The sequence below is a fragment of the Dendrobates tinctorius genome, unplaced genomic scaffold (assembly GCF_039654945.1).
Source record: "Dendrobates tinctorius isolate UK_male_01 unplaced genomic scaffold, ASM3965494v1 ptg000037l, whole genome shotgun sequence".
Lineage (NCBI taxonomy): Eukaryota > Metazoa > Chordata > Amphibia > Anura > Dendrobatidae > Dendrobates > Dendrobates tinctorius.
The window spans coordinates 6,537,123-6,560,079 of NW_027361705.1; the positions used below are offsets into that span (position 1 = coordinate 6,537,123).

At 45.2% G+C, this 22,957-nt stretch overlaps 1 protein-coding gene across 1 annotated transcript in view; it reads left to right on the forward strand.

Moving 5' to 3' along the window:
- LGR4 (leucine rich repeat containing G protein-coupled receptor 4) overlaps positions 1–22,957 on the forward strand; it is a 248,297-nt gene that overhangs the window by 111,145 nt on the left and 114,195 nt on the right. The window contains exon 2 of the mRNA XM_073573865.1: positions 571–642. Within this exon, the coding sequence (XP_073429966.1) occupies positions 571–642 (72 nt within the window). The remainder of the gene's footprint in view (positions 1–570; positions 643–22,957) is intronic.

A 22,957-nucleotide genomic window follows, 5' to 3' on the forward strand; every position in this document is an offset into this window, starting at 1 on the left:
CGTCGATTGCTGACATCTCTGTGTTTGTGTTTTGGGAATGAAAACCTATTTTAAGAATTGTTGTGTTGGCACTTTTATGATATCTTTAAAACGTAGATTGACTTTTTACCAGCATGTAAATGTCTTAGGAATTGCCATCTGCGCTGGTCCACTCAGAGTTTGCTGTGGGGTTTATCACTTTGGCGGCCTGGATGCAGAACTGTTCTTCACGTCCAATCAGTGGTCACTTCCATCTACACTTATAGATTTGTTTAATTTCCCTTTTTAAGGAATTGTCTTGATTGTGGAAAGAAGCCCAGAGTAGATTTACAACGAGGCCATTCTTTTGCCCTTGCTAATGATTGTTCTGTGTGTGTGTGTGTGTGTGTGTATGTATATATATATGTATGTATGTATGTGTGTGTGTGTGTGTGTGTGTGTGTGTGTGTGTGTATATATATATAATAAATATTTTTTTTTTTTTTTTCTTTTCTTGATTTTATTGAAATTGCTGTATAGCTTGTGTTTTTAAAAAGTTTTAATTTTTAGATTCTAATGTAGTTTTCTTTTCTTTGTCCCGTTTCTTTTTAGGGATATCAGCATGAACAACATAACAAAGTTGCCAGAAGGTGCATTTAAAGGCTTACCCTATCTTGTAGAATTGTAAGTATATGTTCTTTATTATACCAGAATTTTTTTTTAGATTGAAAATCTCCCACATTTTACAATTTTGGCAATACATGAAATGCCTCCTGGATTATATTATTCTGTAGGCAGTTAATACATATAGTTAGAAATTAAAGTCAAAGATTCCAACTGTGTAGCCCTTAATAAGTACTATCCTCTTGGTCCAACATTAGTTCTTCTAAGCTAGGGTCTGCCCATTAAAGGGAACCTGTCACCCCCCCCCCCCAGGGCATTTTTAACCGCTTCCCGACCACCCACAGTAGATAAACGTCGGCGCTGCACAAAGCCCAGCAAGCGCCAGCGTTTATCTACTGTGGGCGGTTTTGTCCCCCCGGGACCCTCACATGCCTTATAACGCGGGGATCCCGGTGCACAATGCATGCTGGGACCTCCGACGTCATCGAGACCTGATTGGTTCAGGTCCTGATGACGTCAGCGTCACAGCAGCCAATGAGAGCGCTCGCTGGGAAAGCTGCTTGTTTCCCGGCGATCTCACTCATTGTAATGCGACTTCTCTGATATCACACTGACAGATGATCAGAGGTGAAGCAGCGTTACTGTGTGACTAGATCGCTGCCTGGCACAGCTGATCGCTGCCTGGCACAGCTGTGCCAGGCAGCGATCTTGTCACACAGTAACGCTGCTTCACCTCTGATCATCTGTCAGTGTGAGATCAGAGGAAAAGTCGCGTTACTATGTGCCAGGCAGCGATCTTGTCACATAGTAACGCTGCTTCTCCTCTGATCAAGTCAGTGTGAGATCAGAGGAGAAGTGGTGTTACTATGAGTCAGATCGCAGGGCAGCGATCTTGTCACAAAAAGAAAAAAAAAAAGTAAAGAAAAAATGCAGGCACGCTGATTAGGGCTACTGCTAGGGTTAGGGCTAGGGCTGGGATTAGGGTTATGGGTGTGTTGGTGTTAGGTTTGTGGTTAGGGTTAGGGTTAGGGATGTGTTGGGGTTAGGGTTGGAATTAGAATTGGGGGTTTCCACTATTTAGGTACATCAGGGGCTCTGTAAACGCAACATGACGCACGCAGACCATTCCTTCAAAGTCTGCATTTCAGAACATCACTACTTGCCTTCCGAGCCCCGACGTTTGCCCAAACAGTAGTTTTCTCCCACATATGGGGTACCAGCGTACTCAGGACAAATTGGACAACAACTCTTGGGGTCCAATTTCTCCTGTTACCCTTGTGAAAATAAAAATTGGGGGCTAAAAGGTCATTTTGTGGAAAAAAAATGATTTTTTTTTATTTTCATGGCTCTGCGTTATAAACTTCTGTGAAGCACTTGGGGGTTCAAAGTGTTCACAACACATCTAGATAAGTTCTTTAAGGGGTCTAGTTTCCAAAATGGGGTCACTTGTGGGGGGTTTCCACTGTTTAGGTACATCAGGGGCTCTCCAAATGCGACATGGCATCCGATCTCAATTCCTGCCAATTCTGCATTGAAAAAGTCAAACGGCACTCCTTCCGTTCTGAGCTCTGCCGTGTGCTCAAACAGTGGTTTAGCCCCACATACGGGATATTGGCGTATTCGGGAGAAATTGCACAAAAAATGTTGTGCTTCATTTTCTCTTTTTACACTTGTGAAAATAAAAAAAAATGGTTCTGAAGTAAAATGTTTGTGAAAAAAAGTTAAATGTTTATTTTTTCCTTCCACATTCCATTCATTCATGTGAACCACCTGAAGGGTTAATAAACTTCTTGAATGTGGTTTTGAGTACATTGAGAGGTGAAGTTTTTAGAATGGTGTCACTTTTGGGTATTTTCTGTCATATGGACCCCCCAAACGCACTTCAAATGTGAGGTGGTCCCCAAAAAAATGGTGTTGTAAATTTTGTAGCAAAAATGAGAAATCCGCTGGTAAACTTTTAACCCTTATAACTTCCTAAAAAAAAAAAAAAAAAAAAATTATGCTTCCAAAATTGTGCAGATGTAAACTAGACATGTGGGAAATGTTGTTGATTAACTATTTTGTGCGATATCACTCTCTGATTTAAGGGCATAAAAATTAAAAGTTTGAAAATTGCAAAATTTTCTAAATTTTCGCCAAATTTCAATTCCCCCCCCCCCCCCAAATAAGCGCAGTTCATATCTAAGAAATTTTGCCACCATCATGTAGTACAATATGGCACGAGAAAACAATGTTAGAATCAGCAGGATCCGTTGAAGCGTTCTAGAGTTATGACCTCATAAAGTGACACTGGTCAGAATTGAAAAAATTGGCCCGGTCACGAAGGCAAAAACAGGCTCGGGTGCGAAGGGGTTTAGTAAAAGCCACCTTCAGCAGCACTAAGGCTGCATTCTGTGAAGGTGGCTCTTCTGTTTCTGACCCCTAGTAATGCAGAAATATTGACTTTTATAAATAGGTCCTCATACCTGTAATGCGTCCCATAGATATTGTGTGTCCCCCTGTATCAGCCGTCCATCATGCCTCTGTCCTGTGTCTGGGCGCCGCCTCCTCCTGTGTAGTATGCCTGTGCTGTGACAACTCTAGCTGCAGCTTCCCCCTCCTCTCTCGGCACAAAAGCGGGTCACTGGCAGGTCAGCTCATCAGACACACCATACCTGTGGGACGCATTACATGTATGAGGACCTATTTATAAAAGTCAATATTTCTGTGTTACTAGGGGTCAGAAACAGAAGAGCCACCTTCACAGAATGCAGCCTTAGTGCTGCTGGAGGTGGATCTTTTACCTAAAAAACACCCTGGGGTGGTGACAGGTTCCCTTTTAAGTCCTTCAACTGTAATTTTTCTAAATATTGACCCTAAAGGCAGCAAATCAGAGAATTTGTTTAATGTCTCAAAGCCCCCATGCACATTAGATGACTGTTGGGTGAACTATGCTTTGGGTGACAGCCATCTCAGCCGAAGTTCAAATACATAGGACCACTCGCTCGGCCAATAGCTTCTCTGTTCTCTAGGAGACAGCCAACTACTGGCCGATCGACCGGCAGTCCGAAATCTGACATACACTATCAACTTCTCTCCCGACAGTCGATCGGCCAGCGCCCGCATACACATTGATGTTGTTGAACCCCTCTATCGGCAGTTGCAGCTGACAGTTTGTCTATGGGGGCTAACGTCAGCTGAAACCATCGAAATCATTGGGCTTGGTTGACTTTCTGATGTGCATGGAGGCCTCCATACTCTCCCTTGATGGATGTCTGGGAAGATAAAGAAATGACCTGTGTGATTTTGGACAGCTGATCCTTTTATTATTCAATAGAGGAGCTTCTGCCAGAGTATTCTGTCAGCGGCTCTTTCATGGAGAATACGAGTGCTTGACAGAGTGAGTGCTCCTTTGTATCGAGGACCCAGGAAAAATTGCTGCTGTCGAAAGTTGGTTCTACAGCTATCTGTGTGGTGCCCTTTTTATACTTGGTGCTCATAAGCAGCGTAGTCAAGTTTGGGGCAGGTCAAAACATTGGACCTGATATCTCAAACTAGTAGAAGTATTGCTTCCTTTACTATTTGTAGCCCTCCGTGGATTCTCAACCTTAAAGCTGGAACCTGTGTGTTTTGTTTCATAAGCAGGTAATGCAACTTCTCCATATGTATCAGCAACCAGATGTACTGAGCCATAACATAGTAACATAGTTAGTAAGGCTGAAAAAAGACATTAGTCCATCCAGTTCAGCCTATAAAATTATGCCTGAATAAATCCCCAGATCTACGTCCTTCTAAAGAACCTAACAATAACTGTAAGATACAATATTGTTACGCTCCAGGAAGACATCCAGGCCTCTCTTGAACCCTTCGACTGAGTTCGCCATCACCACCTCCTCAGGCAGGGAATTCCAGATTCTCACTGCCCTAACTGTAAAGAATCCTCTTCTATGTTGGTGGAAAAACCCTTTTCTCCTCCAGACGCAGAGAATGCCCCCTTGTGACCGTCACCTTCCTTGGTATAAACAGATCCTCGGAGAGATATTTGTATTGTCCCCTTATATACTTATACATGGTTATTAGATCACCCCTCAGTCGTCTTTTTTCTAGACTAAATAATCCTAATTTTGCTAATCTTTCTGGGTATTAACAAGAAAGCACAAAATGACAAATTTGCAAAAATTACTCTGCAGTAAAAAACATGACAGTAATCAGCAAGTGCTGTATAACAAATACAGGGTATTTAGTCGATACTTTTTTTGCAAAAAATATATACTAAGCTGCTTCACCACGTCACGGTAACCCTTCACGAAGCAGTCCCTATCTAATGTATTTAAAACCTGAACAAGTGAACAGTGTCTAAATGAACAGGACACAGACAGGCACCTCCTAATATATGGGCTTGTGGTGCAAGACAGCTCATTTATGAGCATGTCACACAGGAGAGGGGTGGGGTCTCCCAAACCATGCTGAGCACGGAAAAAATGGATTAAAAACATATGTGACGTGCACAAGTCGGTAAGGCTACTTTCACACATCAGGTTTTCGGCGTCAGGCGCGATCCGGCGTCGTGCCGGAATGCCGGATCCGGCAAATGTTTTGTAAAACCTGAAGTGCCGGATCCGGTTTTCTGCCGGATCCGTCTTGTTCTTGACAGACAAAACCGGATCCGTCTCATCCGGTTCATCCGTTTTTCTATCCGTTTTTCTACGGATTACGCCGGATCCAGTTTTTAAAATTGACCCTTGTGGCCTTCCGAACGGGATTGGCTACTGGAAAACTAGATATAGCATGTTCCTACAGCCCTTCTTTGACAGGTTGTAGAGAAGAAAGTGCAGGTTGGAGAGAAGAGCAAGTTACTGGCGAAGATGGATGTTGTCATTGGAAATATTACCACTAGAAGTTCTGTGACGGTTTCAGGGACAATTTTCCACTATACTTTGTCACCTCAAGGCAGAGTACACTGGGATGACAGAGTGTGAAAGATTTGTGCCCTAAACTTGTGTACCTTCTGGACCAACAGTATATACCTTTGCCAACCAAAGTTGGCTATCTTGTCATGGTCTTACTATTTTTACCTTTAGGCCACAGGTGTGTACCTGGTTGTGTTTTATGCAAAGTATTTCACCTTTTAACAAAAGTTGTGTACATTGGTAGGAAATCACCAACAATAAACATAACTTTTTAGGTGAAATACTTTGCTTCAAACACAACCAGGAACACAACTGTGGCAAAAAGCTAAAATTTACCCACAGTTATATACCTGGTTTTGAATACCTTTTTACCTTTGAAATACCCTGTATTTAACCTTTTTTTAAAACATAGTTCGCCGCAGAAAGAAATGACAGACAACCATTGTGAAACGATAATTTAACTTTTTTATTTAATTTTTTTTTTGTAAAATGTTTTTAAAGTGCAAAAAACTTTTTTTATAAAGGTTTTAAACCCAATGGGCATTATTATTACAAAAAACACACATTACAAATCTGTGTACTGTGGGGTGGAAATACTGCTGGAGGGGCTGCGGGACACTTCGACACTGGGTGTGTGGAGAGAGGACTGGGATCGTGGTGGGGAAGGAACAGTTAGAAGTGAAGGTGTGGAAAAAGCTACAGAATGGGTGGACATGTGGGAGGCAGAAGAGGTGGTGGGCGGTGGAGTGGAGGGTTGGGCAGGGACTGTAGGAGCAGATGATGTTGATGGAAAGTTGTACGGGGAAGGAGTTTGGTACGGGGCAGGTTGCTGGAAGTGGGGAGATGTCTGGTACTGGGGAGGTTGCTGGTACTGGTGAGGTTGCTGGTATGTAATAGGAGGGGGAGGATGGAAAGTGGCTGGAGGGGGTGCAGATGTAATAGGAGGGGGAGGATGGAAAGTGGCTGGAGGGGGTGCAGATGTAATAGGAGGGGGAGGATGGAAAGTGGCTGGAGGGGGTGCAGGTGGAGGAACTACAGTGGTGGGAGGTGGAGGTTGGGAGGTAACCTGCTGTAGAGCACCGTGGCACGAATGCATTACATGCATTTGCTGGGTAGGAGATAGTGTTGCCATGCGCTCCACAACAGACCTGAAAAAGGTGTGGTTTGGCGAAGATCTTGCTTCTGAATGCATGGTTTGCAGAAGTGTCTTCACCTCCAGAATGCTGGAGTTGATCTGCTGAAAGCCTGCGGAGATTTGCTCTGACAAGACTTTGAGACAGTTCTGGAAAGATGCATTCAGATGCAAGAACTCTTGCGCATAACTCTTTTCCTGACCCCTCTGCCGCTGCCGCCCAGTACCCGCAGGTGTACTAGAGGTGGCAGGGGCAGAAGGGTGGGGTAAAGGGAAAGCAATCTCCTCACCAGCAGCTTCATGTAATGTAGGCGGCCACGATGCTCCTGTGCTGGTGGATGGGACAGATGGGTCGAATGTGTGGGAAGGCTGGGAAGGTGCAGATGTACCGGGGCGGTCGAAGTGTCCCTCGGTGCCGGTCTCCTCAGGGATCGCCTCAGAAGGGTCCAATCGTGCAGGCTCCCGAGTGCTGCTCACCGTGCTGTGTAATAAAGAGAAAAAAAAACAATTAAAATACTGACATGGTATGGCCCTGGCTGAAAAAAAAAAGTTACATCTAACATTTTTTTCACATGTGGTGTGTAATATTTACCTTCTGGTGAGCATTGTTTCCCGGAGGAACGACAGGGCTTGTGCGTACTTGTACTTGCTCCTGCGTCCTCCAGATCCACTCGGGGCCCGCATCTCTTTATTGAACTCCTTCTTGAAACGATCCCTCACAGACCGCCACCGATTCACAATTCTGTTCCCTGAAACGAGAAAGGAGTGGTTAGTATACAACATCAGTGTTTCCCAAACTCCAGTCCTCATGGTCCCCAGGGGTCATGTTTTCAGGATTTCCATAGTAAATAGAAATCCTGAACACATGATCCGTGGGGACCACGAGGACTGGAGTTCGGGAAACACTGGTTTACATCAAGCAACCGGTACTGTATATACTTACGCTCTTTAATCTGGGCCCGAGCTTCGAGGTCCTCCCAGCGGCCCACAAGGAGAGAACAGATTTCCTCCCAGAGTCGTCGGGTAACGATCAGGTCAGCGTGGCGGCGGTCAGCCATATTCCAGAGCGGCTCCCTTTCTCTGACGAGATCGATGAGGCGGTCCACATCAATCCCTCCATCCTCACCGTAAGAGTCGGGAGCACGCTGTGAAGGCTGTTAAAGAAAAAGACAAAAATAACATAATTAGCCTCCACAAAAGAAATGAAATAAAAAGTGCAAAAAAACAAAGCAAAAATATTTATACTTACACGCTGGTGACCGCCGCGTTGCTGTCGCCGACGACCCTGGGAGGCACTGCGAGGACCTCTTGGCCGAGCACCAGATTGGGAAGACTAGAGAAGAAAACAAAAAATGTTATGTCTTTGGATGTAGGCATTTGTTTGCTGTGTGTGGTCTGCAGAACATTGTTTTCTATGTGTTGTGTGTAGTGTGATGTTGTGTTTCTGCGTTTGATGCAAAAAACTTACCAATTGTGAGCCCACTCCAGGTGTCTGTCCACCCCTTCCTTCTTCTTCTGGGAGCTCCTCTTCATCTTGTGATTCCTGTTTTGAAATAAAAGTCAATGAATAGACATATATTACAGAGATGATGGATTTTGGAAATAAAAACTTACCGTCAAACGCTGACGATGCGAGGGAGGGCTCCCAGAAGAAGATGTGCTGTCCTGTTGATGGCCAGACTCCATGGCTGTGGGTATTGCTGCTGCTGTTGCTGCTGCCAGTGATGCCATTTCTGCTGCTGCTGCATCTCTTTGGCGGCTGTTGAATAAAGAGAAACAAAGGGCCAATGAATATCTTGATATTCCATGGCCCTAGTTTGGAGGAATGGGGGATTTGATAATTACCGTCTCTCATCTGCTGCTGGACTCCCCTCCTCAGCATGTTCCATTTGCTGCTCCATTTGGGGTGGTGCTGATGGTGCTGCTGCTGCAGATGTCTGCTGCCTTCTCCTTCTCCTGGTTCTTGGCTTGGGTGGCATGTTGGGTGTGGCTGAGGGTCCCATTGTCTTGCTTTTATATATCTCCTGTGGGCAGAGCTACTGAGCATGCTCAGACCAAAAAACCGGATCCGGCTTTCGCCAGATCCGGCGCATTGCGGCGCTCATAGGCTTTCATTGTGTGAAAAAGCCGGACGCGCCGGATCCGGCGTGTCCGGCTTTTTCGCCGGAGACAAAAAACGTTACAGTAGACTGTTTTTCCAGACGCCGGATCGCGACACATTGCCGGATCCGGCGAAAATCAGATGAAACGCATGGCCATCCGGCGCAAATGCAAGTCAATAGGGGGGGAAACCGGATCCGGCATTGCATTTCGCTGGATCCGGTTTCTGTCAAAAGCGTTGGATCGCGCCTGACGGCGAAAACCTGATGTGTGAAAGAGGCCTAAGACAATGTTCACACCACCCAATGGCTGAAACACAATAAGAAAGCACAAAATGACAAATTTGCAAAAAATACTCTGCAGTAAAAAACATGACAGTAATCAGCAAGTGCTGTATAACAAATACAGGGTGTGAACATTGTCTTACCGACTTGTTCACACTTGTGCATGTCACATATGTTTTTAATCTCTATGGGTATTGTAGTTCCCCCATCCCTTTTATTAATTTTGTTGCCCTCCTTTGTACCCGCTCTAGTTCCATTATATCCTTCCTGAGCACCGGTGCCCAAAACTGTACACAGTATTCCATGTGCGGTCTAACCAGAGATTTGTACAGAGGCAGTATAATGCTCTCATCATGTGTATCCAGACCTCTTTTAATGCACCCCATGATCCTGTTTGCCTTGGCAACCGCTGCCTGGCACTGGCTGCTCCAAGTAAGTTTAACATTAACTAGGATCCCCAAGTCCTTCTCCATGTCAGATTTACCCAGTGGCTTACCGTTCAGTGTGTAATGGTGATATTGATTCCTTCTTCCCATGTGTATAACCTTACATTTATCATTATTACACTGCATCTGCCACCTTTGGGCCCAAGTTCCCAACTTATCCAGATCCATCTGTAGCAGAATACTATCTTCTCTTGTATTGACTGCTTTACATAGTTTTGTATCAAATGCAAATATCGATATTTTTCTGTGCAAACCTTCTACCAGATCGTTAATAAATATGTTGAAGAGAATAGATCCCAACACCAACCCCTGCGCTATCCCACTGGTCACAGCGACCCAGTTAGAGAATATACCATTTATAACCACCCTCTGCTTTCTATGTTGGGCCAATTCTGATTGTTTTGTTTTGTATTTGTCCATGTGTGTTCAAAATGGCGTAAATTGAAGCTAATTGGTGTTTACATGATCTAAGTGGGTGGGAGCGTTCTCAACTGCAGGCTGTGTATATGGAAAAGTTTGCAAGATTGCTTTTCCAACTGATTCCAATTAGCCCGTCCTGTCATTGTATTCATACGATGAGAATGTTGCTTCATTCTGCCAAAATCAGATGAAAAATTCGCTTCTTTGATATTTCCACAGTGGATAAGGAAGCACGTTCTAATTAGTGCCGCACAAATGGCTAAAATGTGATTTTTCTGTTTTTCTATCCTTTCAAGGAGAGAGCCTTCTCCGCCATGGATTGTTAATTTTAAGCTGGACTGGCGTGACCTAGTTAGAGCATTTGGAAATATCACGCAAGTTGTGAGAAATCCACTTTCATGCATAACAAAGGGTGTGACAAGGGTGGAATTTTTAATTAGCACCTATTAGTGGAACAAATCTCCTAGCACATTGAGTAGTTGGGGAAAGGAAAAGATGCAATGTACTGGTCTCTAGCTATGATCCCCCACTGGAAGCGTCGGAGCAATCATGCAACTGATTCATGTTGTCCTCACTTTGGGCAGCATGAATGAGATGACCGGTTCCCTTTTAAAGAAACCATTTCCCATCTGTCCAGTTCATTGGGAACATACAGCTTAAAAAGCAAAGTTTAAATCACCCCCTTTCGCCCCAATCAAAATAAAACAATAAAAAAAAAATCAAACCTACACATATTGGGTATTGCCGTGTTTAGAATTGCCAGATCTATCAATAAAAAAAAAAATTAACCTGATCGCTAAACGGCGTAGCGAGAAAAAAATCCAAACGCCAGAACTTTCTCCAGTCACCTTCTACGACGGCTACATCGGAGGATGTCTTCCCAGCCCTAATAGGGGACAGGAACACAAAGAGGTTAAATACCCCTCCCCTTCCTGCCACCACAAGTGTTTTCCTGTCCCTTATGGGGCATGAAGAGGTCTACGATGGTGCTGCCGTGGCCGGCGATCGGAAGCACCCCACGTCCAGTACCAGCTGGGATACCTGTCAGATGCCGGGCAGCCGAGGTCGGGGGGCCTTGCTCTCCTCCTCCGGTGGCTGCTCCCGTCTCTGCCTGCATGGTGGGACTCGGGACTCTCCCGCCTCTCCTGTGCCTCCTTCAGGGGTAAAGCGAGGCGGTGATGTGCGCACCAGGGGCCTCCAGATAGCTCCCAGGCTTCCTCCTCCGTGCTGCCGGTTCCTGGGGGCTCACGCTGGCCGGGGATGGCGTTCCTCCACTTCGGGCGTTACTGGGCTTTCCACTGGGTCGCTCGTCGCTTAGTGGCACGCGTCACTTCCGGTCTGTCCCTATGCGTTCCACGGTGGAGGGCGCGTTACTCCTGGGACCGGCGGTCACATTCTGGGGCGTCCTCATGTGGTTTCCCCCATTGGGCCAAAGTGAGGAGGAGGTGCACAAACAGCGCTGGACCCTCGATCTTTCAAGGTGCAGGTGAGGAGATCACCAGGTAAGACACCTGTCTGACACTGACTGTAGACGGCATGGACGGTGACAAGCCCTCTCTCTCTGCGTCGGCGGAGCCCAGCGTACTCCCTCCTACTGTAAGTAGCAGGTGTCGGCCCTGGCTATCCAGCATTTATTTACTAAAATGGCGTAGCATACCTCTCAATAATATGGGGAGAAAAGGTCTCTGACCCTATGAGGACCAGCCACAAGTGTAAAAATGTGTGTTGCCAGACTCCTTCGACATACGAGGAAAGCTCTGCCCGTCCTGTATGGAGAGGTCCTTCATGCTGAGCAGCCCACACTCCTGGATAGCATCAAATCCCTCATAATACAGGAGGTTCACTTTTCCATGGCTCCCTTCTCCCAGACCCACCTCCCTCTAGGAGGAGGAAGAAAGCTCCGATAGAATCTGACTCAGACTCAGGCGAAATTCAGTCCTCGGATTCAGAGGACGCTTGGGAGATTGAGGGTTCCTCTTCCACATCCACCCCTAAAACCAGGGAACAAAAAATATCACTTTGTTCCGAGAATATGGGTGAGCTAATCAGTATGGTTAAGAGCACCATAGGGGTGGAGGAGGAAGAAGTTAAATACATGGTACAGGACGAGATGTTGGGCTGAAGCCCAAAGAAGGTGTCCTGTACACAAGAACGTACAGAATCTGATCCTCCATAAAAGGATGTCTCCCTAAAAAAAAAAAAAAAAAAAAAAAAGCCTATCCCTTTGAGGGCTCCTCCCATCTCAAAGATCCAATGGATCGAGGAAAAAAAAAAATTAGGCAGGCCTCGGGTAATTCTTTAATGCACCGGCTCTTCTAGGCTGAGCGTGACTGTTCTCGCCAGGTTCGGGTAGCCGCAAAAGCGGCCATCCTTTCTAAATCCTCTAGAGGAGTGCCCTGGTTAAAATCCTAAGGGAGGCGACTTATCTCCAAATGGTGCGCCATCCCCTTCCAGGGCCACTGTGTTCAAGCCTGTCCTGGATAACATCCTGGACAAAGCTTCGGACAAAAGGCTCTCTTCCGGGACATAGAAATCCTAGGAGACGGATTTTTCGTCCCTCCCGTGACCAAACCTCTGTCAACAGCTATTCTGAGCTGAATTTGCATGCCCTCGTCAGATCACAGCCGCTAAGCAGCTTGAGACTGGGCCAATACCGGCATGAGAGACTGGCTGGGAATCCCTGGTCCTGTTGACATACTCAGGAAGAGTATAGGGGGGCAAGGGCAGGAACATCCTTGTCCTTAACCATCAACAGACCCCCAGATAAGCAATGACGCCCGGTTGGGGGTCGTTTCTCGCTCTTTTTCACCCGCTGGCAGTCCATCTCCACAAATCAGTGGGTCCACCATACCATACGAGATGTACTAAAAATTGGGTTCGAGAGTCCTTCCCCGTAATGCTTAGGGGGAAACCTCCCTACAGGCTCCGCACCTTCAGGGCTCCTTACCAAGAGATCTGCTCCTGTAGAAGGCGCGGGTGCCAAAGCAGGAGAAGGACACGGCCATTACACATGTCCCTTCCTGGTGACGAAGCCATCAGTGAAATACCGAATCATCATAAACCTGAAGCCATTAAACAAATCGGTCCGGTACAGGCAATTCAAAATGGGGTCAATCGGGCAGTCCTGCTCATCGGACAGAACTGGGTAATGGCAACGGTAGATCTGAAGGGTGCATATTACCATGTGCCAATCCATCCGACCACGTATCTCTCCAAGATCATGGCGGAAGTAGTGATTTTCATCCGGCGCCAGGGGATAGGCGTTGTCCCATATCTGGGTGACTTCCTCCTCTCTATACCATCTATCTCATGTCAGAAGATGGACGTAGGAAAGACCCCGGGGATATTAAGATCCCTGGGTTGGATACCGAACCTGGTCTATCCCTCCACGAGAAGGAAGCTTCTGGGAGTTCTCTCGGACTCAAGGAGAGAGACACCCTTCCTACCTAAAGGTTTGTCAGGTCGACCTTGTCCACAAAAGAACCTGGTTCAGGACCAGCGGGCACTGACCCTCAGAGTCAATGTATGCTCTAGGATCTCTGACCACATGCTCCCAGGCGGTTTCTTGGGCTCAGGCCCACACCCAAATTCTACAAAGCCTCATGCTTTTATATTCCAGGATCCGCCTGGCCTACGCAGTGACAAATTCCATTGTCCTGAAGGATTCCCCTCCCTGGTCAGGTTAAACCGGCCCTGAGGTGGTGGTTGAACTACCGAAATCTTCAGAAGGGAGTCAGCCGGACCAACGAGGCTGGGGTGCAGTAGTAGAGATCCTATTTTCAGGGGCGATGGCTGCCGAGCATCAGCACCAGTTCCTCAATTCTGAGAGAACTGAAGGCGGTAGGAAAATCACTAAAAGACGTCATCATCGCTAATGCAAAATAGCCACGTCTGCATCTACTCGGACAACATGACCACAGTGGCCTATCTACAGCCAAAGGGGTACGAAGTACGCCGGCCTGAAGGCAATAGCAGCAAGGATCTTCTCCTGGTCAGTGCGTCTGAAAGGATCAGACAACACCCAGGCAGATTTCCTCAGTCGAGAAGACGTTCATCCGGAGGAGTGGCGCCTGGACCAGACGGTATTCGTGTCCCTAGCCTCAAGATGGGACGGAGGTGGACCTAGTCGCCAACAGGCAAAATGCGAAGACAGGGGTAATTGTCTCCCTCAACCACATGGACGGGGGAGTGCAAGGAATAGATGCCCTTCAACCCAATGCTGGGATTCCAACCTCTCATATACCTGTCCATCCATACCGATGCGGGCAAAAAACATCTCAGGAAATCATAGAATCATAGAACCGTAGAGTTGGAAGGGACCTCCTGGGCCATCTGGTCCAACCCCCTGCTCAAAGCAGGATTCGCTAAATCATCCCAGTCAGATGTCTGTCCAGCCTCTGTTTGAAGACTTCCATTGAAGGAGAACTCACCACTTCTCGTGGCAGCTTGTTCCACTCATTGATCACTCTAACTGTCAAAAAGTTTTTTCTAATATCTAATCTGTGTCTCCTCCCATTCAGTTTCATCCCATTGCTTCTAGTCTTTCCTTGTGCAAATGAGAATAAAGTTGATCCTTCTACAATGTGACAGCCCTTTAGATATTTGTAGACAGCTATTAAGTCTCCTCTCAGTCTTCTCTTTTGCAAACTAAGCATTCCCAATTCCTGCAACCTTTCCTCATAAGACAGGGTTTGCAGACCGGTCACCATTCTGGTCGCTCTTTTCTGAACTTGCTCCAGTTTGTTGATGTCTTTTTTAAAATGTGGTGCCCAAAACTGGACACAATTATTCCAGATGAGGTCTGACCAAAGAGGAGTAGAGGGAAATAATGACTTCACGTGATCTAGACTGTATGCTTCTGTTAATACATCCTAGAAATGCATTTGCCTTTTTTGCTGCTGCATCACACTGTTGACTCATATTCAGTCTGTGATCTATTAGTATACCCAAGTCTTTTTCACATGTGCTGTCACTTAGCCCTATTCCTCCCATTCTATATATGCTTTTTTCGTTTTTATTGCCCAGATGTAGTACTTTGCATTTCTCCCTGTTAAAAACCATTCTGTTAGTTGCTGCCCACTTCTCCAGTTTATTTATATCTTTTTGAATCCTTTCTCTCTCTTCTCTAGTATTAGCTATCCCTCCTAGCTTTGTGTCATCAGCAAATTTAATCAGTTTACCCTCAATTCCTTCATCTAAATCGTTTATAAAGATGTTGAACAATACAGGGCCCAGGACAGAGCCCTGTGGTACCCCACTTGAGACATTCTTCCAACTGGATGTGCAGCCATTTACGACCACTCTTTGGGTCCGATCACTAAGCCAGTTATGAATCCACCTAACAGTTGCCTTGTCCATTCCATACTCCAGACGGACCGAGTTCCCACAATACTAAACGCCCCTCTGTGGCCCGGAAGAAGTTGGTACAGTGCCCTACTTGCCATGGCCCAGGAAGGCCCTGGCTTCTACCCCAAAAAGGGCGACCTCCTTCACCAAGGCCCTCTGCTACCCCCAGACATAGGCAAATGGAACCTGGCAGCATGGTTATTGAGGCCGAATTCCTAAGAGTCAAATGGCTTTCGGATAGGGTAATCCAAACCCTTCAGGAAAGCCAATAACCAAGCCCATCTATGCCAAGGTCTGGGAAAAGGTTTACGCCCTGGTGCTCTCCAGGCACCCCGATCCCTTCCATCCCAGTGCAGCACAGACCCTAGACGTTTACAAAAGGTCTAGAACAGGGCCTTATCCCCAGCACACTAAAGGAATAAATATCAGCTCTTGGCACCTTTTTTGATCTTGACCTTTCCAGCCACCGCTGGATCAAACGATTTTATGGCTTCGGCAGCCAGGATTCGTCCTAAACTCCGCAGTCAGGGGCTTCCTTGGGATCTTAACACCGTGCTCAACACCCTAACCTAAGATCCATTTGAGCTTCTAGATTCCATGACCATGAAAACCTAACCCTTTAACGTCCTCTTAGTCGCAATTACTGCGGCTAGATGTATAGGAGAACTGCAGGCCCTGTCAATTCAAGAAGCTTACCTTGCAATCATTAGAGATAATATTATCTAGAGATTAGATCACGCCTTTCTACTCAAAATTTCATAGGGATCAGGACATTGTACTGTCCTCATTCAGCCCAAGCTCTTCCAACCCTAAGGAAGAGACCTTCCACACTCTCGACATTTGCAGAGTGGTCCTGTCTACCGACAATAGAGTGAAGCCTAGCGGATTCACCAGAAATTATTCATCCAGTTATCAGGACGAAATAAGGGCAAGAAGGCGTCAAAGAACACGATCGCGAATTGGATCACACAATCTATCTGCCTGACCTACACATCGCAGAAGCTGGCTCCACCCGCCTCACTGAGGGCACATTCTACCCGTGCGATATCAACATCATGGGCAAAAAAGGGGAATGCTTTGTCAGAGCGGATATGCAGAACCACCACCTGGTCGTCCATCCACACGTTCACCAGGCGTTACAGGCTAAATTTCAATGGGGATTTAACATTTGGCAGACGAGTGCTGCAGGCTGTGATTCCCCCCCCCCCCCTAGAGAAATTAGCTGATGGTATTACTCCGATGTAGCTGTCGTGGAAGGTGACTGGAGAAAATAGAATTAGACTTACCGGTAATTCGGTTTCTAGGAACCTTCCACGACAGCACTAATTTCCCTCCCTATCTGATATTCTTATTAGATGACTCCTGCACTTTGGTGGTAACGATTCATACTGGTGTCAAAACACTGGTGGTTGCAGGAAGGGGAGGGGTATTTAACCTCTTTGTGTTCCTGTCCCCTATTAGGGCGGGGAAGACATCCTCCGATGTAGCTGTCATGGAAGGTTCCTAGAAACCGAATTACCGACAAGTCTAATTCTATTTTTTTTTTTTTTTGGTCGCCGTGACATTGCATTAAAATGCAATAACGGGCGATCAAGAGAACCTATTTGCACGAACGTGACATCATTAAATACGTCAGCTCGGTGCGCAAAAATTAAGCCCTCACCCAACCCGAGATCACGAAAAATGGAGACGCTACGGGTCTCTGAAAGTTTATTTTTTTGCTTAAAAAAAATAAATAAAAAAAATAAAAAATTTTCACCACTTAGATAAGAGAACCTAGACATGTTTGGTGTCTATGAACTCGTAATGACCTGTTTTGTTTTCAATGTTTTATTTATTGAAAATTATTGGCAACATGACAGCGATGCAGTAAATCCAACAATGCAGGCGTAATACAGCACAAGTAAACAATACAATGTTCAGAGGACCGTGCCGGTCTCAAGAATGGTTATGAAATAGCTGAAGATTGACCAAGTCTACAGGGATGTAAACACCCACTCCGCCGTCAGAACATCGTTGCCATGAAGAACGATCAATTCTTACTTGTTATTAACACATAAACATACATTTGGAACAGAACTGGTGCCCCGATGTTCAATAATAAACCTTCTGATGAAAAATTGACTTAGTAGGAACCAAATCAGGGCCTAAAGAAAGGGGTAAAAAAACCACAGGAGTGTACCAGTAGAACAGTTGGGGGGGGTAGGGAGTCGAAGGGTGGGAGGTCCGTAGACACGCTGCTCAAGTCTAATATTCAAGATGGTAGGGTCAGGCGTAATCATAAAAATGAATTTTTCTGATTTCCTGTACGACACCCAAGGAGTCCAGACATGCGAGAAGGCAGAAAAGCTATGTGTAGAAAGTGCTACCAATTCTTCAGAAAGATACAGCTGGTCAATTTTAGCTAATAACTGGCTCAAGCTTGGAATATTAGACGTATGCCAAAATGTAGGTAGGAGGAGCTTGCCAGCTGTAAGTATGAAGGAGGCCAGTTTAGATATGGCTTTATTATTTGGAACAATTGGAAGATTGAGGAAAACATGTTCCGGTGTGAATTTTATATGGGTACGTACTACCTCATTCAAAACCTGGGATACCGTGTTCCAAAATTTTTGTATGGTGTGACAGGACCACCAGATATGTAGATATGACCCTTTGTCCTTCTCGCATCGCCAACACAAGTCCGACATGGTGGGAAGCCATTTGTGCAACATGAGGGGCGTTGTATACCAGTGAGTCAATATTTTATAGCTATTTTCTTGCGCTCTCACAGTGTGAAGGGCCATATGAAAATTTATATATTAGGTTAGTTTGGGAGTCAGAAAGAGTGACCTAACTCTCCTTCCCATCTCCGCACAAAGGCTCTTTTTGAGAAACTTGCTGTACAAGCAACATATTATAGAGGGCGGAGAGCACTTTTTTGGGGGTTTTTGTTTGGGAGCACAGTGCTTTAAAAGTGGTTAAAGGTTGTGTAATGTCGCCATTTATCATGGCTTGGCGTAGCGACTTCCTTAGAGATTCATAATGTAAGAAGGTATAATTAGACATTGTGGGTAGTGCTTTCATATCTTGAAAGGGTATAATAGTCCCCTCTTGATATAACTGATCCAATAGAGGTGATTTTTCTGTTTATGTAGGTTTCACCAATCCCACTGCCATGACATCCGAAACCTTAGCAAGCGGCGAGGGGGTCGACGCTAAATAAAATGCCACTGACTTCCAGCATTTAATCGCTGCCCTAGTAAGGAGATTCGGGAAGGTAATTTTAGGTGTCGCTGCAGGAGAGAGGATAACAGAGCGCAGTTGAGTTGGAGCCATCTGCTCTTCAATATTGAGCCAGGGTTTCTCTCCAGTCTTCCTGACCCATTCGACAATCCTTGATAGGACAGCAGCCAAATAGTAAGTGCGGATATTAGGGGCTCCCATGCCACCTTTCCCTCTGGGCAATGAGAGTGTATGTGAATTAAGTCTCGGCCTATGTTTATTCCAAATATACATAAAGATAAAACAATTGATCTGGGCTAGGAACGACCTAGGTAAATCTATAGGCAGCATCTGAAATAGATTAATTTAGGCGTGAGGATGCTCTTGATCAGGTTTTTTCTGCCCATCCAAGATGGGTACGGGGCCCTCCATCTTTTAGTCTGGTCTGCAACTAAACTAAAGGCCCCGTCACACATGGAGATTTCGCTAGCGAGATTGCTGCTGAGTCACAAGTTTTGTGACACAACAGCGATCTCACCAGCGAGATCGCTGTGTGTGACAGCGATCAGCGACCGGCCCCCCCTGCCGGTATCGTTGATCGCTGCAAGAAACCTCTGGACATTTCTTTCGTCGCTGATCTCCCGCTGGCCAGCACGCATCGCTGCGTGTGACAGGCGGGAGACCAGCGATCAGCTGGTAACTAACGTACACATCGGGTATCCAAGGGATGTGCGTCCCTTGGATACCCGATGTGTACGTTAGTTACCAGCTCCCTGCATCAGCGCGCTCATAACTAACGAACGCAGCGGCGCCGCGCGCTCGGCGTCGCTGTGCTAATCGCTGGTGAAGCTATCTGTGTTGATATCGTTGTCGGGATCGCTGGTAAGTCGCTATGTGTGACTCCAGCTTAAGAAGCGGTTTATAAATTAAATTGAATAAGTCTTTAAAGGACGGACTAATTTTAATGCCCAGATACTTTATATAATTGCCCGGCCAGTGGAAGGGGAATTGTGACTTAAAATCATTTATAGTGCTAGCAGGTATTTGTATGCCCAGTGCTTCGGATTTAGATGGGTTAATTTTGAAATTAGACAGAGAGCCGTATCTCTCTAGAATCCGCATAAGGGCTGGTATGCCTCTGTGGGGACAAGTCATAGGGACTAATAAATCGTCAGCAAAGGCCATGGTTTTATGCGTTAAACCCCGTATGGACACCCCCTCTATGTCTTTGCATAAATTTATAGCTTTGGTAAGCGGCTCCATCACCATTGAGTAATAACGGCGAGAGAGGGCATCCCTGCCTTGTTCCATTATGAATCTCAAATGAGTTGGTAAGGGAGTTATTAAGTTTAATTCTTGCTGTGGGGTGAGAATACATTTGCAATATTGCCACTACCAGCAGAGGGGGAAAATTAAAGCGAAGGAGGGTTTCCTGCAAGAAGGTCCAATCCACTCTGTCGAATGCTTTTTCCGCGTCTGTGCCTAGTAGTACCAAGGGTATCCTATGGAAACCAGAATATTGCATCAAATGTAGAACACTCCATGCATTTTCCTTGCCCTCTCTACCTCTAATGAAGCTGGTCTGATCTGGGGAAATCAGTTTAGGTAAATACTCCGCAATGCGCCTCGCGAGCATACTGGCATAGATTTTTAGATCCACATTCAGTAAGGAAATGGGTCTGTAGTTACTTCAAAGTTCTGGGTCCTTGCCTTCCTTGTAGATTAGAGAAATATGAGCTTCCAGGGATTGGGGAGGGAAGGCGTTACCTTGGAGTATTTCATTACAAAGATTAAGTAAGTGAGGTTCTAGGGCCTCAGAAAAGGTTTTATAATAGCAGGAAATCCATAGGGGCCGGGGGCCTTCCCTGAGGGATTGTTCGAAAGAGTGGATCGGACCTCCCCCAGGTGAAGGGCCTAGTGAGGAATTTTTGTTCTTCTGATGTAAGTTTGGGGAGATTAAGGCTCGCTAAAAAGGACTGGATTTCTGCTTGTTTTCGTAACCTGTCCGCGTCAGATTCATCAGGTTTCAAATTGTAAAGGCTTGAATAATATTTTAAGAATTCCTGTGAAATTTGGCCAATGTCAGATGTTTTACTGCCACTGGAGGTTTTCAGGGAGTGAATAAAAGTCTTAGCTTGTCTAACTTTGATTAATGACATCATAAGTCTAGAGGCCTTATCGCCATGTACATACATACGATTTCTCCAACTAATATACTGCTTTCTGGACTGCTTATTCAACAGATCCTTTAGTTGTAAGCGCTTGGCTGTCAGTGCCTCCAGATTCTGACGCAGTAAGGTTCTTTTATGTTGTTTTTCTAAATTAACTATCTCTTCATAAGGATACTGTATTGCCTTTTTGCGCTGTTTGTTGAGGTGAGAAGCTATAGAAATTAGTTCCCCTCTGACCACTGCTTTGTGAGCCTCCCATATCATTGGAAAGCTCACCTCTGGAAAACCATTATTCTTAAAATAGTCTGTTAGAATGTTTCTGATTCATTGTTAGTGTCTGAGGATAGAATTGAATCATTTAGCCTCCATGAGCGATACCCGGAATGGGGTTTTGAAGTTGAAAACCGTACTGCAACTATCGAGTGGTCCGAGTGTACTGAGGGAAGAATTTCTGCTTTAAATAGGTTCGGCAACAAAGATCTTGGTAGGAAAATATAATTGATTCTGTGGTAGGAATTATGGGGATGGGAGAAAGTGTCGTCAAGGTCATTAGGGTGCATATGCCGCCACACATCTATTAATGAAAGACTATGCAGGGATTTCTTTATCCTGATAATATTTTGGTATGAAATCTGACTTTTTTGTGGACGAATCCAAGATTGGGTCTAGAGGTATATTAAGGTCCCCTCCAAGAAGTGGTATGCCCTCTAAGAAGGAGCGGAATTGATTTAGTTTGGATGTAATCCATTTGATTTGTTTTTTTGTTGGGTGTGTATAAGTTGCCAATAGTGACCAAGGTTCCTGCCAGTAGGCCTTTTATAAAAATATATCTCCCCTCTGGGTCAACCAGTGAGTCAGATAGTAAAAAAGAAGTATTCTTGTCAAATGCAATTGACACCCCTTTAGAACTCTTCTGGGGGGAAGTTGTGTGGTACCACTGGTTGTAATATGAATTATCAAAAGAGGGAAGTTTCTCAATTTGAAAGTGCGTTTCTTGTAAAAGAAGAATATTAAAATTTTCCTTTTTCAACCAATTCAGTGTCTGTGCTCTTGGGATAGGTGAATTTAAGCCATGCTTGTTAAAGCTTGCTAATTTTAGTGTACTTTGATTAGCTTCCATATAAATTGAAGTGAGTGTGCGGACCTTTGTTTCTGCAGTGTGACCTCACAGGACCAACCCGGGGAGGACGTGGGCAAAAACAAGGGGTAATTGGAGTATAGTGGTATTAAGTTTACTTTAACTGGGGTAGTGTACTGGTCAATGCCAGTGCAAATAACAGTAACATAAACTATGTTGATTTGAGACAATTAACATACCAAAAGGGGGGGGGGAGTGATTATGATGAGGCCAGTGTCACAGGCCTCATGTATAAACACCTCTTTCCTATCTCTTGGAGCAATGCCTGCCCCCTCACTCACAGTCAAGATATGTCAAAGTGGATCGAGCAGGCCCCCCGAGAAAGGAAGCAACAATAAACTGTACTGAGTAGTGCTCTACTCACACATGAGGTCCATGAAATCCGCCATAGATATCGATTGATGCCGCAGTTTGACCTTTCTACCTGAAGCGAAAATTAGAACACAAAAAGAAAACACAGGTATACAGTAAAGTCAAACTAAGCAGCCTCCAGATGACTCTGAAAGGCCATATCCAACAGGCAGTTCCCATGTCGTGGACAAGTCCTTGTCTTAGGCCAGGGTGGATAAAAATCAATGTTTTTTTTTTTTTCAAAAATCAAAAAAATTGGATTTTTTTGATTTAAATCGGATTTTTTTCAATAAACTGCTTTTTGAGGAAAATATTTTACCATCCAAAGGTTCTTCCATCATGAGATAAAGCTGAGTTCTTTAACTCAGTAGAATAAAGGCTGTATATGTGTAACATTCACAATGCCATGCTCTTCCAGAGGTTTCTGTAGGATTAGTGGGCAGTTTCTCTCCTATGTTATCACAGACGCTCGCTTTACTTACGCAGTTCTCAAAACTGAATTTGACTCCGCAGAGGTCCCAGCCTCTTCTTCACGGCAAAAATGTTACAACATGAACAGAGTTGAGAAAAAGACCTTAATCCTATTGTTCTACAAACCTATGAATACAGAATCAACCCCTTCAGTGCCAAGTCCAAGAAGTTAGACAATATGTTTCTGATTGTTTGGAGTGGAATAGATCTGCACAACACAAGAAGAATGTGAATCTAAGTGTGAGGAGGAGGAAGGGCAAGCAGACAAGAAAATGAAAGAGAAACTTTGAGCACAATACTGCAGCATAGCCACAGACAGACAAGTCTGGATCTGTTTGTGTGTACGATCTGAGGTTTATTACATTCTTTCCTTATAATGGCAGCAGGCCGTAAAAGAGACCCAGTTTGGGAATATTTTAATGA